This window comes from Schistocerca nitens, chromosome 1 (assembly GCF_023898315.1).
Source record: "Schistocerca nitens isolate TAMUIC-IGC-003100 chromosome 1, iqSchNite1.1, whole genome shotgun sequence".
In the NCBI taxonomy this organism is placed as follows: domain Eukaryota; kingdom Metazoa; phylum Arthropoda; class Insecta; order Orthoptera; family Acrididae; genus Schistocerca; species Schistocerca nitens.
In genome coordinates, this window is record NC_064614.1 from 1,061,872,913 (window position 1) to 1,061,891,119 (window position 18,207).

Sequence of the window (18,207 nt, forward strand, 5' to 3'; positions counted from 1 at the left end):
AGTCAAGGCCGACTCTCTAGAAGCTGGCACAGTACCACTCGCCAGTCACAACAGTTGGTTAACTTTGCAGGGAGTGTTTAAGCAGCATGGAATGACGAACGCAGGTCTGTTATCAAAATTCAGTTCGACTCGACGCCCAGCCGGGGTACACGCGTCGCTGCTGCCAGAAGTGGCAGCCCTACATACTGCAGTATACTTCGCACCATTCTACCGCCAAATCACCTGTAAATACAATCCCGTATCCTTCCTACTGTAATGTAAGAGAAGTAATGCCTAAGAATGTTTTTGTGAAAACTTTTACAGCTATTTAAATAATCCTCAAATCTTCATTCTTCTTGTCTACATACACTGCCGGAAAAATTTGTACACTTGGAAAGATGACGTCGATTTTTATTCGATGACGGCATATGCCACCTGGGGTAGTAGATGTACTGATGAGGGTTCAACGTCCGCCGCCAACAGATAGCGTAGTGTCACAGCACCACAGCGCCATCGGTGTCTACCCTTTAATCGCCATCTGCGTCTACCATTTAATAGGGAATGCTCGCAGCCAGAAGGCTCACTGTAGTGCAAACGTGTGAACCAAGCAGGCAGCCATGCCACAGAGCTTCCAACAGCCAACTGAGCGAACATGAAACGGGTCCAATTGTGGCCTTTCAAGTGGCGGGATGGTCCTATGGGAGAATCACCACACAATTTGGATATGTTGAGGCCGTTGTGCTACAATGCTGCTATGTGAAGATTCTCACACCCGTAGTCTTAGTAGTGAATGAATAATAAATATAGTTCCCAGATGTTTTCTCTGACTGTTAGTGATCTGATTATTCACCCTAAATCTCTAATTGAAGAGTATGCTAGAAGTTGTCGTTAAGATGTTTGATTTAAATCTCATATTACCCCAATAACGATTCTTAAAATGATAAAATTCCGAACGTCAACGCAGCACAGACGCCCTCCAAGATCGTAATCTAAGGACAGCAGTGGCAGATCGTACAACTACCACAGCACAGATAAGAGGGCTTATATGGCCAGACATGGCAACAAGAAGCGTTGCGAGCCAGTTATTATCAGCAGAACTACGGTCACGCACACGTGTACTCCGTCTTCCAATCACGCCACAGCATCGACGTGCACAACTCGATTGGTGCCTGCAGAGTATAATTTGGAAGAAGGAATGACGCGCCATAATCTTCAGCAATGAAAGCACTCTGCCTGTACCCAAGTGATTGTCGTTCGCGCGTACGACGTAGACCTGTTGAGCGTTGTGGTTCAAATGGTTCAAATGGCTCTGAGCACTATGCGACTTAACTTCTGAGGTCATCAGTCGCCTAGAACTTAGAACTTCCTAAACCTAACTAATTTCAGTGATTTGGAAACCCGTGATAGGGTGTACTTATTTTTTTCCGATAGTGTATTTGCAACCGTCTGCTGCTAGAGGGCTACGAATTGTAGCGTATAACATGACGGCGTGTAGCGTAACTACGTCGGCGTGTGAGAAACAGAGTGCTATAATCGAGTTGAAACTTCCTGGCAGATTACAACTGTATGCCGGACCGAGTCTCGAACTCGGGACCTTTGCCTTTCGTGGGCAAGTGCTCTACCATCTGAGCTACCCAAGCACGACTCACGACCCGCCTCAAAGCTTCAATTCTACCAGTACCTCGTCTCCTACCTTCCAAACTTCACAGAATCTCTTCTGCGAACCTTGCAAAACTAGCACTCCTGGAAGAAAGGATATTGCGGCGACATGGCTTAGCCACAGCCTGGAGGATGTTTCCAGAATGAGATTTTTTCTGTGGAGTTTGGAAGGTAGGAGACGAGGTACTGGTAGAACTGAAGCTTTGAGGGGGGGGGGGGGGGGTCGTGAGTCGTGCTTTGGTAGGTCAGATGTTAGAGCACTTGCCCGCGAAAGCCAAAGGTCCGGAGTTCGAGTCTCGGTCCGGCACACAGTTTTAATCTGCCAGGAAGTTTCATTTTAGCGCACACACCGCTGCAGAGTGTAAGTCTCATTCTGGATATTTTTGTGTTAGCAGAAGAGCCAACACCGTGTTACGAGTGAGGCCGAAATGCACGCGTTTTAGCTCACGCAAGCTGGCGTGAGGAGGGAAGAACTATACTGACGTGAGATCTGGAACATGACAAGGAATGATAATTCAGAAAGCGGACATAATTAGTTTGATACTTAACTTTAATCCATTAATGATGGACGTCGCTCTTGACGGTACATGAGTCACAGTATTATCTGTTCAGAATACATTCTTGAAGATAGTACTTATAGTAACAATATGGCGCCTTGCTAGGTCGTAGCAAATGACTGTCGTCTCAGCAAATGAGAGCGTATGCAGACAGTCAATCATCGCTAGCAAAGTCGGCTGTACAACTGGGGCGAGTGGTAGGGAGTCTCTCTAGACTAGACTTACCGTGTGGCGGCGCTCGGTCTGCTATCACTGATAGTGGCGACACCCGGGTCCGACGCATACTAACGGACCGCTGCCGATTTAAAGGCTACCACGTACCAAGCGTGTTGTCTGGCGGTGACACCACAGATACATCGAGTTTCTAGTTCGAAGATTTAGTTCACACATGGAGCATCGTCTCTTTCAGCATGACAATGTCCTACGACACACGACCGCTGCGACATCTACATCAATCCGATGCCTTGGCTTCACTGTCATTTATCAACCTCCATACAGTCTCGATCTGCTCCTATCCGATTTTCATCTTTATCCAAAGCAAAGAACCCCTTCGAGGACCTCTCTTTGATAGTGATAAAGCGGTGTAAGCGGAGGTGAGTTTGCGGGTGAATCAACACTGTACAGTAGCGATATCAACAGACTCGTCTCACATTGGGAGAAATGTGTTCGTCGCCGGAGCGTACATTGCGAAATAAACATGTAGTCACGAAGAATAAAGACATAGGATGCTAATAACGTCTGCTTTATTTAAGAAAAGAAAAAAGCTTTAAGAGTTTTCACATAAAAATTAGGAGGCATTACTTTTCAGTATGCCCACGTAATTGCGCAGTATGTAAAATTTACACTACTGGCCATTAAAAATGCTACACCAAGAAGAAATGCAGATGATAAACGGGTATTCATTGGACAAATATATTATACTAGAACTGACATGTGATTACATTTTCACGAAATTTGGGTGCATAGATCCTGAGAAATCAGTACCCAGAACAACCACCTCTGGCCGTAATAACGACCTTGATACGCCTGGGCATTGAGTCAGACAGAGCTTGGATGGCGTGTACAGGTACAGCTGCCCATGCAGCTTCAACACGATACCATAGTTCATCAAGAGTAGTGACTGGCGTATTGTGACGGGCCAGTTGTTCGGCCACCATTGACCAGACGTTTTCAATTGGTGATAGATTTGGAGATGTGCTGGCCAGGGCAGCAGTCGAAGAACATTTTTTGTATCCAGAAAGGCTCGTACAGGACCTACAACATGCGGTCGTGCATTATCCTGCTGAAATGTAGGGGTTCGCAGGGATCGAATGAAGGGTAGAGCCGAGGGTCGTAACACATCTGAAATGTAACGTCCACTGTTCAAAGTGCCGTGAATGCGAACAAGAGGTGACTGAGACGTGTAACCAATGGCACCCCATACCATGACGCTGGGTAATACGCCAGTATGGCGATGACGAATACATGCTTCCAATGTGCGTTCACTGCGATGTCGCCAAACACGGGTGCGACCATCATGATGCTGTAAACAGAGCCTGGATTCATCCGAAAAAATGACGTTTGGCCATTCATGCACCCAGGTGCGTCGTTGAGTACACCATCGCAGGCGCTCCTGCCTCTGATGCAGCGTCAAGAGTAACCGCAGTCATGGCCTCCGAGCTGATAGTCCATGCTGCTGCATACGTCGTCGAACTGTTCGTGCAGATGATTGTTGTCTTGCAAACGTCCCCATCTGCTGACTCAGGGATCGAGAAGTGGCTGCACGATCCGTTACAGCCATGCGGATAAGATGCCTGTCACGAAGACTGCTAGTGACACGAGGCCGTTGGGATCCAGCACGGCGTTCCGTATTACTTTCCTGAACCCACTGACTCCATATTCTGCTAACAGTCATTGGATCTCGACCAACGCGAGCAGCAGTGTCGCGATACGATAAACCGCAATCGCGATAGGCTACAATCTGACCTTTATCAAAGTCAGAAACGTGATGGTACGCATTTCTCCTCCTTACACGAGGCATCGCAACAACGTTTCACCAGGCAACGACGGAAAACTGCTGTTTGTGTATGAGAAATCGGTTGGAATATTTCCTTATGTCAGCACGTTTTAGGTGTCGCCACCGGCGCCAACCTTGTGTGAATGTTCTGAAAAGCTAATCATTTGCATATCACAGCATCTTCTTCCTGTCGGTTAGATTTCGCGTCTGTAGCACGTCATCTTCGTGGTGTAGTAATTTTAATGGCCAGTAGTGTAGTTACTTCGTACCCTACCTGGTTACAGTTTTCAAAGCCAGCAGTGTGCGTGGCGTATCCGGCCAGGAAACCTAACGGCGCGGCCACAATGAAGCGAAGAAGGCAGAGCAGGTATGTGAGTGTAGTGCACTCACCTCGGCATAGTCGGCGGCAGGCTGCGACCCCAGGCCCGGCGCCGGCTGCTGGCAGGTGTAGATGCCGGCCCTGCAACACGGAGCGGAGACTGTGAGCAGCTGCGTCCTACCGTGTACACCACGCAGCTGCCGCCAGAACTGCCGACGGCACAGCGCTGAGCCACTCCACTGGTAAGGCTCTCGCCGTCACCCACACGGCTCCTTAGCGGCCGTTGGCTGAACGCACTCGGGCTGCCCACGACGTTCGGTTGCCGCTACTTTGACAGCTAATAACGCTTCATAAAGAGTAGGCATTCCATCAGAATTATTGAGATTCTGGAGAGAACATATCGGGACCAAACTATTCTACCTTGTATCCACGATATATGAGATAGCTGAAATGCCCACAGACTTTCAGAAGACAATAAGTCCATTTCCAAAGAAGGCTGGAGCTGACAGTTGTAAACATTACCAAGCTATCGGGATAATAAGTCTTGGTTGCAAAATGACCATATATATATATATATATATATATATATATATATATATATATATATGTGTGTGTGTGTGTGTGTGTGTGTGTGTGTGTGTGTGTGTGTATGTCTGCGATCTCCTCTTAAACCGCTGGGTCGAATTCAACGAAATTGGGCACACAAACAGCAGAGTATCAGCTCTGTGGGATTTATAACCTCCTAGCTCCAATAGGAGCGGAGATACGAGCAAAAATGTGTTTTTTACAGCCCCTGCACAATAGGCATGTTGCTTAGGAACAGTATCGATCTGCAGCCAAATCATCCAGTTTTGCAGGGCAACCTACATGTCAGGAGCAAGAAACGGTTTTTAGGGCCCCAACATGTAAGCTGCCCTGCACGACAGGTGTGTTGTGTTTGCATGGCAGGCTGTACATCAGATTCAAATAAATGATTTTCAAGCCCCTGATTTGTAGCCTGCCCTCCATGACACGCTTGTTGTGGGAGTAGTATAGGCCTGCTTTATTGAACTGTTTTGCAGGGGTTACACAAACCAATGAGCATGGTTGGGCGTAGATTGAGATGGATAGAGGAGAGGGTAGACAGTGTGAGAGGGAGGAGGAGACAGAGAGGGGTGGAGGAGCAAATGCATTGGACAGGTGGAAGGTGTAGAGGGGCAGTGTTCAAAAGTGCTCAAATGTATGTGAAATCTTATGGGACTTAACTACTAAGGTCATCAGTCCCTAAGCTTACACACTACTTAACCTAAATTATCCTAAGGACAAACACACACACCCATGCCTGAGGGAGGACTCGAACCTCCGCCGGGACCAGCCGCACAGTAGAGGGGCAGTGGACAGGTGGAAAAGAAAGATTGGGAGACAGTGATGAAGAGAGAGAAGATGAGGAGAATGCGGTCTGAGGGAGGATGTGGAAGAAATTGGCAAAGAATGATGGAGGAGGAGGTGAAGATTCAGAGAAATTGGGGAGGAGATAGATATAGGTGGTAGGATGAGGTGGACTAAGAGAGGGGCAAGAGGAGAGCCCAGAGAGGGGAATGAGGTAGTGTGTTCACTATGTGTGTTGATCTCATTTACAGATGAGGCTTTGGGAAATGGCTGATAACATTATAAGGTACAGTAAAATGGAAAGACTGATAGAGCCCATCCTCACGGAAGATCAGACTGGGTAGGAAATATAGGAAGAAAAGTAGGAACACATGTTGCACTACTGACCCTATAACTTATCTTAGAAAATAGATTGAAGAAAGGCACACCTACTTTTATTCAAGGACTATTTTTTTAGGTCACTGCTGACATTGCTGTCCACACGGAAAGTGAGGAAGAATTACAGAACCTATTGAATGAAATGAGCCGTCTACTGGTCATAGAATATGGATTGAGAGTGAACCAAGGAAAGACATAAGTATTGAGAAGTAACGGGAAGGTTCTTTGCGTCAAATTCAACATCAAATTTGGGGACCAAGTAATAAATGAAGCGAAGCAATACTGCTACCTTGGAGGCAAAAGAAAGCACGGCAGACGTTGCACGTAGAAAGAGGCAAACTAGTTCAGGCAAAGAAGGGCTTCCTCGCAAAAAGAAGTCAACTAGTATCAATTGTAGGCCGCAATATGAGAAATTAATATCTGAGAAAATGTGTGTGTGTAGCACAGAATTGTATGGAAGTCAATCGTTGACAATGGCAGAACTGGAAGAGAAGAGACTACTACTGAAAATAATGGACCGATTAGAAATGAGTTTTCCACAAAATAAAGTGATAAAAGATATACGTTGGGGACATTAACTAGAGGAAGTGACGTTGTATACATGTTTTGTATTACGACAACGCTGAAAATTGTGAATCCAACTATCCAACTGCAACAACCAAATGCTGTAATACTATCTATGCTACTATGTAACGACAGGTCGTTGTTTAACGTTGTTACCAAAAATCTCGAATAGTTCTTGACCATTTACTTCACACTTTTACACAATACTCCAATAAGTATTTGGACGGCCGTAGGCTACATTTTTAAATATACGAGTATATCGTATATAAACATATACCGTTTAAAGGAAAGACGCTGTTAGCGAAAATCTCGGAAAGTTCTTGACCAGTTTACTTCAAATTTTTACACTTTTCTAATAACGTTTGGATGGACATAGGCTATACGTGTTCTTAATATACACACCATATAAATGTACATATAATAAGAGACACGATGTTAGCAAAAATCTGTAAATGTTCTTGACCAAATTACTTCAAATTTTTACATAACTCTCTAATAACCATTCATGTGGAAATAAGCCATATATATTTTTTAAACAACAAGAGTTAAAAGAGACTGCGAGGAAGAAGATTCTGTGAATTGCTTTGCTGTGAATATGCGATTTTGTTTTCTTTCTCACAATCAGTTGTAACTATGGTATTTAAAACACGATACAAAACAGGTATTTATTGTTTATCAGCTTATGATTAGAATACTGCTACGGAATCTGAATTTTCAATGAGAATGAACAAGGCTCCAAATCAGAGAGATGGGAGGAGTAAATGGTCAGAAAACGGGGGGAGGGGTGGGGAGACGAAATAGACACAGAGAAGGGAAGGAGGAGCAGGAGGACAGAGAGAGGAGAGGAGAAGATAGAGTGTGGGCAAGGAGGTGGTGGACAGAGAGAGGGAGAGGATGAGTACGTCGACAAAGAGTGAGGAGGCGGAAATGGACAGACAACGGGGGCAGAAGGCGATTAGGACATATATCCAATTCCTGTACGTACTTAGGTATTAGAAAGCATTGCAGGCTTCGCTGTTAATGATTATACTAATAGCTATAGAGAATTAGAGAGCGGGTTATGTAATGTGACAACACCAACAACTGCTTTCAAACAATTGTAGCTTCGCTGTACCTCCCGTTGATTTATTTTTCATCAGTTTCATTGTTGATAGTGCCCCTAATGATACTCGAATGACATCTTCATCCCAGTTTCACTCAACATTCTAACAAAATAACACACCCTCACGTATGGAGCAGCACGGACTCAGGGCCGAGGTGGGGAGAGACTGCTTCTGCTGCTGCGTGCAGACAGCCGAAGTACAAGCGAGCCATGGCGTTCTACACATAAGTTGCCAGCGACAATGACGTGATACGATGGCGACGACATTAAACGACCAGCGCGAGAGACGTGACTACCTGACGCTGAAGAAAGGGATCAATTCTGTTCACATTCCGCCACGTTCCTCAGTCCTGGAGCCGACTGCAAATGAGCCAAACCAAGTGGAGACGTGACCGACATTCGAATGCGTCCGGCACGCCTCCGTCTCCATTTCCATTCTGACCATTCTGCCTTAGTCATGACCAGATGAAGAATTTAACAGCTAATTGACGATACCAGGATAAATTCGTCATATGCAGGTGCCAAAATGATTGCTGAAAACCCGAAGGACCGAGGAATACTGAGTTTGGGCAGAACATATCATCATCAGTATCATCATCATCACTACATTAAGCTTTCGACAGGTTATTTTGAACCCTAATCTTCCCTCCTTTGTTGCCGGCCGGAGTGGCCGAGCGGTTCTAGGCGCTACAGACTGGAACCGCGCGACCGCTACGGTCGCAGGTTCGAATTCTGCCTGCCTCGGGCGGATGTGTGTGCTGTCCTTAGGTTAGTTAGGTTTAAGTAGTTCTAAGTTCTAGGGGACTGATGACCTCAGAAGTTAAGTCCCATAGTGCTCAGAGCCGTTTGAGCCTCCTTTGTTATCCTCCTTTGGGATTAGTTTCATAAAAGAAAAGAAACCAGTTCGATAGAAAATTTTCATCTCCGTGTAATGATGTCCTTTCGAAGCACAAAAAGTATTTGTTGTGAACAATGGAACGAAATTCTATATTCCTCATTCGCAGAATTTGTATCAGTGCACCTTCAACGGAAATAAAAACGCGGACTGACAATGACATACCGTGGTACAATACATACTTGTGTAGAAATATATGATCGTCTTATTAATACGACCTAAAAGAGTCAGTTAAGGAGCCACGCGATATGTAATAGTTAATTACAGATTTAGTTCTCCTGATCGTAAGATAAATAACCACCTTTAAATCTAGGAAAAATCAAGCGAAACTTATCAGCAACAGTTCGCGATAATTCGTCCCGTATACTGGGTGATCAAAAAGTCAGTATATATTTGAAAACTTAATAAACCACGGAATAATGTAGATAAAGAGATAAAAATTGACACACATGCTTGGAATGACATGGGGTTTAATTAGAACAAAAAAAAGTTCACAAAATGTCCGACAGATGGCGCTGGACAGCAAAACGTCAGTGACTGCGCATGGCAATCGTGTATAAAAGGAGCTGTAATGAGAGAGAGAAACCTCTCTTCATCTCCCTCCCTTCTTCCGGTCTCACTCATCTCCTTGCGCCTGGCAGATCCTCCGTTTTGATCATCGTCAGTGTGCCACATCAGTGTTGTGTTTAGTGCTGTTTCTCCTGTGCGTCAAGAGGTGTGATTTTAATTGTGTACTGCCTTGAGGTTCGCCGTCAGTGTTCTGTGCTACGCCATCCGTCGATACCTTTTATGCTCCAGTCATACTGTGCCTTGTGTTCTTTTAATTGTCGCAGTTTGTGGCTTTTTGTGTGTGCTACTTTTAACAGTTTTTTATCTCCATTTTACAGTCACCCAGTTTATTATCTATTGCCTTCCATGATGTTCCCCCTTTTTTATATCTATGTTCACTATATTCTCTCCTTTGTTATTTTTAAATGTCTTCTATTGTTTGTTCAATGTCTTTTGGCTGAAGAGCAGCGCATATGCTGCTGCCAGCCCGCCCCGATGGGGAACTGAAATACAATAAAGAAAAAAAAAAAAACCAGAGAGAATCAGATGCGCCAGCAGTCGCAGCCTGTTGACGTTACCTGAAAAGGCGCTTTTAGTGAAGCTGTATTATCAGCAAGGGGAATGTGCTAGTTCAGCGTTACGATCCTATCGCCATAGGAAGGGGATTCGAATGGGTAAAGGTCCGTTGACAAATGCAGCTGTGGCGAGAATGATTTCGAAGTTCGAAGCCACGGGTTGTTTAGACGATAGACCCCGTAGTGGTCGACCGAGCACAAGGCGTAATGCTGCTGAGACAGTTCAGGAAGAAATGGAGACTGTAGCGGGTTCGTCTATGCACGGGGAAGTCAGCGATCGTGCAGTCGCACGTCGCACCGTCATTCCATACACTACTGTTTGGTTGGCAATTAGGCGTACCCTCCGATGCTATCCGTACAAAATCCATCGGCATCATGAACTGTTATGTTACCTGGCGATTTAGTGAAGAGGAGGACATTTTCGGTGTGGGCGTTTCAAAAGATGGCGGAAGGTGACGATTGGTTGAGTAACGTGTTGTGGACCGACAAAGCTCATTTCACGCTCCGAGGGTCTGTCAATGCCCACAACTGCAGAATTTGGGCTACCGAAATCCTAAAACTGTTGTGGGAACTCCATTGCACGACGAGAAAGTCACGGTATGGGTTGGATTTACCACATCTACCGTTATCGGGCCTTTTTTGTTCGAGGAAATGCGTGATTCTGGTTTTGCAACTGCTACCGTGACGGGTGAGAGGTTCGCCGATATGTTACAGAGACGCATCATCTCCAGCCTGGCTGATAAACACCTGCTGGAACGTACGATGTTTATGCAGGATGGCGTTCCACCCCATATTGCTAGATGTGTGACAGATCTCTTGCGCGCGTCGTTTGGTGATGATAGTGTGCTCAGCTGCCACTTTCGTCATGCTTGGCCTCCCAGGTCCCCAGACCTCAGTTCGTGCGATTATTGGCTTTGGCGTTACCTGAAGTCGCAAGTGTATCGTGATTAACCGACATCTCTAGGGATGCTGAAAGACAATACCTCACCATAACTCCGGACATGCTTTACAGTGCTGTTCACAACATTATTCCTCGACTACAGCTATTGTTGAGGAATGATGGTGGACATATTGAGCATTTGCTCTAAAGAACATCATCTTTGCTTTGTCTTACTTTGTTATGCTAATTATTGCTATCCTGATCGGATGAAGCGCCATCTGTCGGACATTTTTTGAACTTTTGTATTTTTTTGGTTCTAATAAAACCCCATGTCATTCCAAGCATGTGTGTCAATTTGTACCTCTCTATCTACATTATTCCGTGATTTATTCAGTTTTCAAATTTATACTGACTTTTTGATCAGCCGGTACTTTTCGTACATCTGAAGATGGTTATTCAGCAACTAAAATCGGTTAGCTAACTGATTGTTTATATTGCGAACACGGCCGTTAAATTTTTGTTCTTGATAGAATGCGGATCTTAGTAACCAACTCTTCTGCACGCACGGGTACAGGTCTAAAAAGCCAGAGTGAGAATAGCGTTATTTACAAAACTACACTGCCGGGGAAAAAATTAATGCACCCATTACACTTGTTGCGACGGTGCATATGGTGTACAGGAAATGACTACATTTACAGATCACTAGAACAAGCGGTTCCTAGGCACCAAGTATCGACCTACGCTGAGACACCCAAATTAGTACGTGCAGTAGCCTCCACGGGCAGCAATGCAGGCGCTGACTCCGGCATCCAGTCGATCGTACAGATAGCCGATACTGTCCTGGGGTACCTTACGTCACGCCTGCTTGACCTGTCCACACAGACCTGTAAGAGTTGGTTGACGAGTCGCACGTGTCACTTCTCGTCCCATCATATCCCACACATGATCGATTGGGGACAAGTCCGAGGATCGTGCTGGCCAGGAAAGTAGCTGCACATGTTGCAGAGCACGTCAAGTTTCACAGGCAGTGTGGGGCGAGCATTATCCTATTGGAACAACACATCCTGTTGCAAGAACGGAAAAATAACAAGCTGAACACCATTCTGTACGTTCGAGCGCTGATTAGCGTCCCCACTAGAAACAACGAAGCTGAACAAGGGTTGTAGCTCATCGCACCGCAGACCGCAAGGCCTGGGGGTGCCGCCAGTGCATGCTTGCTTTACACGTCTGCACTACACTGAGTCTTCAGTCTGTGAGCATTCCCTATTAAAGAGTAGATATAGATGGCGTTCTGGTAGCTATGACACTACACTGTACGTCGGCGGACGACGCTGAAACCATTATCAGTACATCTACACTCATGGTCATAAATTAAGGGTAATTGCAGAGTGTCATGCCACACAACGTGGCACTACACAAAACTGGCTCTTATAGTATAGGCACATAGGGAATACACAAGACACAGATCTGTAAGTCCATGATATCGGTGATAAGTTGAGAAAACTGTCCCGAAACACAAGTGCTACAAAACGCCACTGTTTCCTGCGCATGTACCCCGACATCAGTATGGGAAATGATCACCATGCACACGTAGAAAGGCCGCACAACGGGTTGGCATACTCTGGATCAGGTGGTCGAGCAGCTGCTGAAGTATAGCCTCCCATTCTTGCACTAGTGCCTGTCGAAGCTCCTGAAGTGTCCTAGGGGTTTGAAGACGTGCAGCGATACGTCGATCGAGAGCATCCCAGACGTGCTCTATGGGGTTTAGGTCTGGAGAACAGGCAGGCCACTCCATTCGCCTGATATCTTCTGTTTCAAGGTACTCCTCTACGATGGCAGCTGAGGCCGTGCGTTAGCATCCATCAGAAGGAAGGTGGGACCCACTGCACCCCTGAAAAGGCGGACATATTGGTGCAAAATGACGTCCCGATACACCTGACCTGTTACAGTTCCTCTTTCAAAGACATGCAGCGGTGTACGTGCACCAATCATAATCCCACCCCACACCACCAAACTACGACCTCCATACAGGACATTAAGGAGTTGGTATCTGGTTCCTGGTTCACGCCAGATGAAAACCCAGCGAGAATCACTGTTCAGACTATACCTGGACTCGTCCGTGAACATAACCTGGGACCATTGTTGCAATGACCATGTACTGTGTTCTTGACACCAGGCTTTACGGGCTCTCCTGTGACCAGGGTCAGAGGAATGCACCTTGCAGGTCTCCGGGCAAATAAACCATATCTGTTCAGTCGTCTGTAGACTTTGTGTCTGGAGACAACTGTTCCAGTGGCTGCGGTAAGGTCCCGAGCAAGGCTACCTGCAGTACTCCGTGGCCGTCTGCGGGCACTGATCGTATCGGTCTTCTTGTGGTGTTGTACACTGTGAACGTCCGGTACTGTAGCGCCTGGACACGTTTCCTGTCTGCTGGAATCGTTGCTATAATCTTGAGATCACACTTTGTGGCACACGGAGGGCCCGTGCTACGACCTGCTGTGTTTGACCAGCCTCCAGTCGCCCTAGTATTCTACCCCTCATAAAGTTATCAATATGTGTTCTTTGAGCCATTTTCAACACACAGTCACCGTTAGCACGTCTGAAAACGTCTGCACACACACCCGTTGCACCGTACTCTGACATGCACCAACACACCTCTGCGTATGTGGACTGCTGCTAGCGCCACCGTGCGGCGACCGCAGGTCAAATGCACCGCATGGTCATACCCCGAGGTGATTTAAACCTGCAAACCGCCCACCAGAGAGTTGTTTCACTATGTATCAGAATTATCCTTAATTTATGAGCATGAGTGTACTATTCCCCAGGTGGCACAAGCCGTCATCGGATCAGGATCTACATCGTCTTTCCAGGTGTACTAATTTTTTTCCGGCAGTGTATATGCCTATCATATCAAGGTAAAGACGTCCTCAACCAAAGGATGGTTTTTAACTATACAGAACTTTACGACATGATCCTACAGGATGTGGTACGCACTTGCTTTCCTCGGAGCTATAGACTTAAACAGCCAATTGCAAGAGGACCAATAGAGTCGGGGTCACTCCGTATCATGGTGCAGCTTCGTATTTTTAACATACACAAATCTTTGCGAGATGTGAAGGAATCGATAAATGAGAACCGAACTGTAGGACCGACTGAGAATGGAATCCCAAATGCTGTACAGCCTGACACTTACTCACCAGGCCACTACATGTACACAGTTTCTGAAAAAAGAAGCGAACCATACAGAAGACATGGTACGACGTACACACTACCGATGGGTTAGTAAATGGTTAGAGCTGCAATGTTTTGGACAGGTAGAACGGCCAACAGAGTGCTTTACTGTTCAGCAATAGACTGCTTTATTGTTCAGAAGTTGCTTTACTATTTTTCGTGTTTAGTGTTGTTACTGGACCTGGTAGGGTATGCGAATAGCTTCATGTTGAGTGATCACTGTAAAGGACACGGAGATGTCGTGTACTCGTCTTTGACAGCTTTATCGGCACCTGAAAGAGTTTTAAACGTATCTCATTATGGATCTCCGTTAGGCCGTACGGTCAAATCGTGCAATACTCAAATTTTGGACTGATTAAAACTGGGGCATACTCGTCGTCAAGGTTCCGGTCGACTAATCAGACCTCCACAACTGAAGATCGACAAACTGTGCACCAGATACACCGTAACGCACTCTCCCCTGTGCCTACCCTCCGGGAAAAGGTAATGGGCTCCCTGCACCATTCTGCATCAACCGGCACCATTGGTCGGAGACTAACAGCAGTCGGATTAGGCAAGTACCGCTCCATGTGTAGGCTGCAGCTCACACTATAATAAAACGGCTGCCTTTGGAGCAGTGTCTTGACCAGGCAGTATGGACTGCTGATGAACGAGGTCGCATTGTATTTGGCGATGGATCGTGGTTCTGTACTAACCCAGACGACCGTCGTCGGCGAGCATGGTGGTGAATATGGCGGCGATCTGGCTAGAGGTCCCATTCTTCCAATGTTTTAGAGAAGCACAGGAGTGTTAACCATGGCGTCACGATGTGGGGTCCCACGGCGTAAGATTCCACGTCGTGACTTGTATAGTTTTTAAGGAAACTGTAACGGCACAACCATATCCTGCGTCTACATGTTTTGCCTCTCGTGCGACAGTATCGAGATGACATTTTTCAACAGGACAATTCTCATGCACACATGACACGTGTCTGTATGAATCGTCTGTCTCAAGTTGAGGTACTTCCGTGACCACATAGATTCACAGAACTGTCTCCTATAGACCGATGTATGAAACCGGTTGTCGTCAACTCCATCCCATTGCAACTATCCGGGATATCAAGAACCGGTTACAACAGTTGTGGGCTGGTTTGCCTCAGGAGAGGATACCACGATTTTATGACACCCCTCCCAACCGAATGAGTGCATTCATCAACGTCAGACGGGATGCAACATCATACTGAAAAATGGACTCATACTGCTATTGTCTCTGTAAATTTGACTGCATCTTCCATGTATTCTGCCAACAAAACGCAGCATTCAGTTCGTCTTTCCGACAACATTATCTATATAATCGTTCCAATTTAAGTAGTTCATAATTGTTATCCCCAGGTATTTAGTTGCACTGACAGTCTTTAGATTTGTGTGATTTATCGTGTAACCGTAACTGCACGGATTCCTTTGAATACTCTCGTGGACGACCTCACACTTGTCATTAGTTGGGTTCAGTTGTCACTTTTCGTACCATACAGATATCTTGACTAAATCATTTTGTAATTAGTTTAGATCTCCCAATGAGTCTACTACACAGTAAACGACAGCATCATCTGCAAACGATTGAAGATGGCTGCTCAGATTGTCTCCTGTATCATTTATATAGATCAGGAACAGCAGAGGGTTCTAAAACACTTTCTTGGGGAACGCCAGATATAGCTTCAGTTTCGTTCGATGACTTACTGTCAGTTAATTCGAACTCTGACCTTTCTGGCCTCCAGACGCACGACTGAGACATTAGAAACCGATTGTGAGGACGGTATTAAAGGTTTCTGGAAATCGAGAAACATGAATTCAATTTGAGATCCCCCGTCAATAGCATTTATTACTTTATGAGATTAAAGAGCTAGTTATGTTTTATAGAATCACTTTCCCTTTGTTTCATACACACATGAAATACAACAAAAATTGTTTGCACTGGTAGGAAGCAGTGTTAGTTACGTGCTGTTCAGGTTATATAAATACATGTATAGACTAAACTGTCAGAGTAGGGCCGAGAGAGATGTTTCACATACAGGCATTAAAAAACTTCTGTCATAAATGTGCTGATAAAGATGGTTCTCTCATAAATATATGTAACTTCTATTAGCGTCTATTGACATTTCCTGCAATGTCTTCGCTCGAAGACTATTTCTAAGAGGACATTTGCGTTATGTTTCTATGGATATGAGAGAAATTTGCAAGGGCGGCGGAAAAGTGAAAAAATTACGTGGGAAAATTTTACGTTCATTTGTAGAAGTGGCACATTCCGAGTTAGTGTAACAAAATTTTCGTGGTATGTTGACAGAAACGGGAAACCGTAATTTTCAGCCATTTCATTGATCTGATTGACATCATATTATCAATTTTACTACGATTCCACGCAAAATCATTTTCTGCTAGGCCGGCTCGAAGAGTGAGGAGAACACAATTGAAGGAACCAAAGAGCTTTTAATCAGAAGCAATCGATGAGGTATGGAACGGATGCTAGCTTCAGATCTTAGAATGTCGAGAATGGTGGATTCATGAGAATCACGCTCAGCAGTGGACGGAACTAGGTGGGTATTCGTAAATGACGCAGCTATGTTTAAAGGTGCTTCAGCTCACAGTTCCTCGTTTGCAATAATCCCGGTACCGCTGCGTCTTTGCACAACACTGTGCTTGGCCGGAAGCTGTGCACACGTGCGTAGCCTGCGTCACTACGCAGCGTAGTTTACGCCACTACTGTGGAGCAACTAGGGTGCCGAGGTGCTAAGCCACAAGAATCGCATCGGAAGGGCCAACACTCGAATCCCTTTCTTGGCGTCCGTGTCTACGTTTCCCGTGGCTTCCGTAAATAATGTTGTGTGGTTCCTCTGAAAACATCACGGCCAGTCTTGGTCCAATCAGGGATTACGCTTCATCTCTGACTAGGTCGTCCATGAAGACAGGCAAATCATTAGTCTTCCTTCTTTCCTTCCTTCCTTCGAAGCTTGAACACGTGCGTGGGAAAGTCGATAAGTTGTGACAATTTTTGTTTTTCCTCCATGGTTCAAAGAATGGTTCAAATGGCTCTGAGCACTATGGGACTTAACTTCTAAGGTCATCAGTCCCCTAGAACTTAGAACTACTTAAACCTAACTAACCTAAGGACATCACACACATCCATGCCCGAGGCAGGATTCGAACCTGCGACCGTAGCGGCCGCGCGGTTCCAGACTGTAGCGCCTTTAACCGCTTGACCACCACGGCCGGCTTTCCTCCATGGAAGGGGCGCATTAAACGCAGGCTATCTCGGCTGAAGCCTAGGGGATGGCACTGGAAAGATTTAAAAAAAAGTGTTTTAATCAATAAAACCCCGATTCTATAAAGAATCGAACTTCCTTGTAGAAAACTGCTTCGACCTCCTAATTGCTTTACAAACGAATTATCTTGAAACTCGTCTGCTTTTCGCGATGGGGATCACTGATGCTGCTGAACGCCTTGTTGGCTCCAATACACAATACATTGAAAGTTCTACAAAATACGACTGCAAAGACTCATATCGCCTCAGTGTTCACTGACAGTGCTCGTGCTGCCGCCCCGAATAGCTATTTTTCCTCCATTATCGTTACGTATTGTTCCTCGAATCACAGCGCGTACCTTATGTAGGATATCGCCTCTGCATTAACAATAAAAGTCTTATCTTATGCATTACTTACTATGATGCAAGATGCTTCTTTCCAACATTGTTCGTAGTGCTATTCAAGAACTAAGACATCACACCGCTTGTGTTGTTGTGGTCTTCAGTCCTGAGACTGGTTTGATGAACCTCTCCATGCTACTCTATCCTGTGCAGGCTTCTGCATCTCCCAGTACTTACTGCAACCTACATCCTTCTGAATCTGCTTAGTGTATTCATCTCTTGGTCTCCCTCTACGATTTTTACCCTCCACGCTGCCCTCCAATGCTAAATTGGTGATCCCTTGGTGCCTCAGAACATGTCCTACCAACCGGTCCCTTCTTCTTGTCAAGTTGTGCCACAAGCTCCTCTTCTCCCCAATTCTGTTCAATACTTCCTCATTAGTTATGTGATCTACACATCTAATCTTCAGCGTTCTTCTGTAGCACCACATTTCGAAATCTTCTATTCTCTTCTTGTCCAAACTATTTATCGTCCATGTTT

The 18,207-nt window shown here is 45.6% G+C and overlaps 1 protein-coding gene across 1 annotated transcript in view; it reads right to left on the minus strand.

Annotated features, from left to right (window-relative positions):
• LOC126197885 (TNF receptor-associated factor 4) overlaps nucleotides 1–18,207 on the minus strand; it is a 684,818-nt gene that overhangs the window by 296,011 nt on the left and 370,600 nt on the right. The window contains exon 2 of the mRNA XM_049934673.1: nucleotides 4,582–4,651. Coding sequence (XP_049790630.1) covers nucleotides 4,582–4,651 — 70 coding nt within the window. The remainder of the gene's footprint in view (nucleotides 1–4,581; nucleotides 4,652–18,207) is intronic.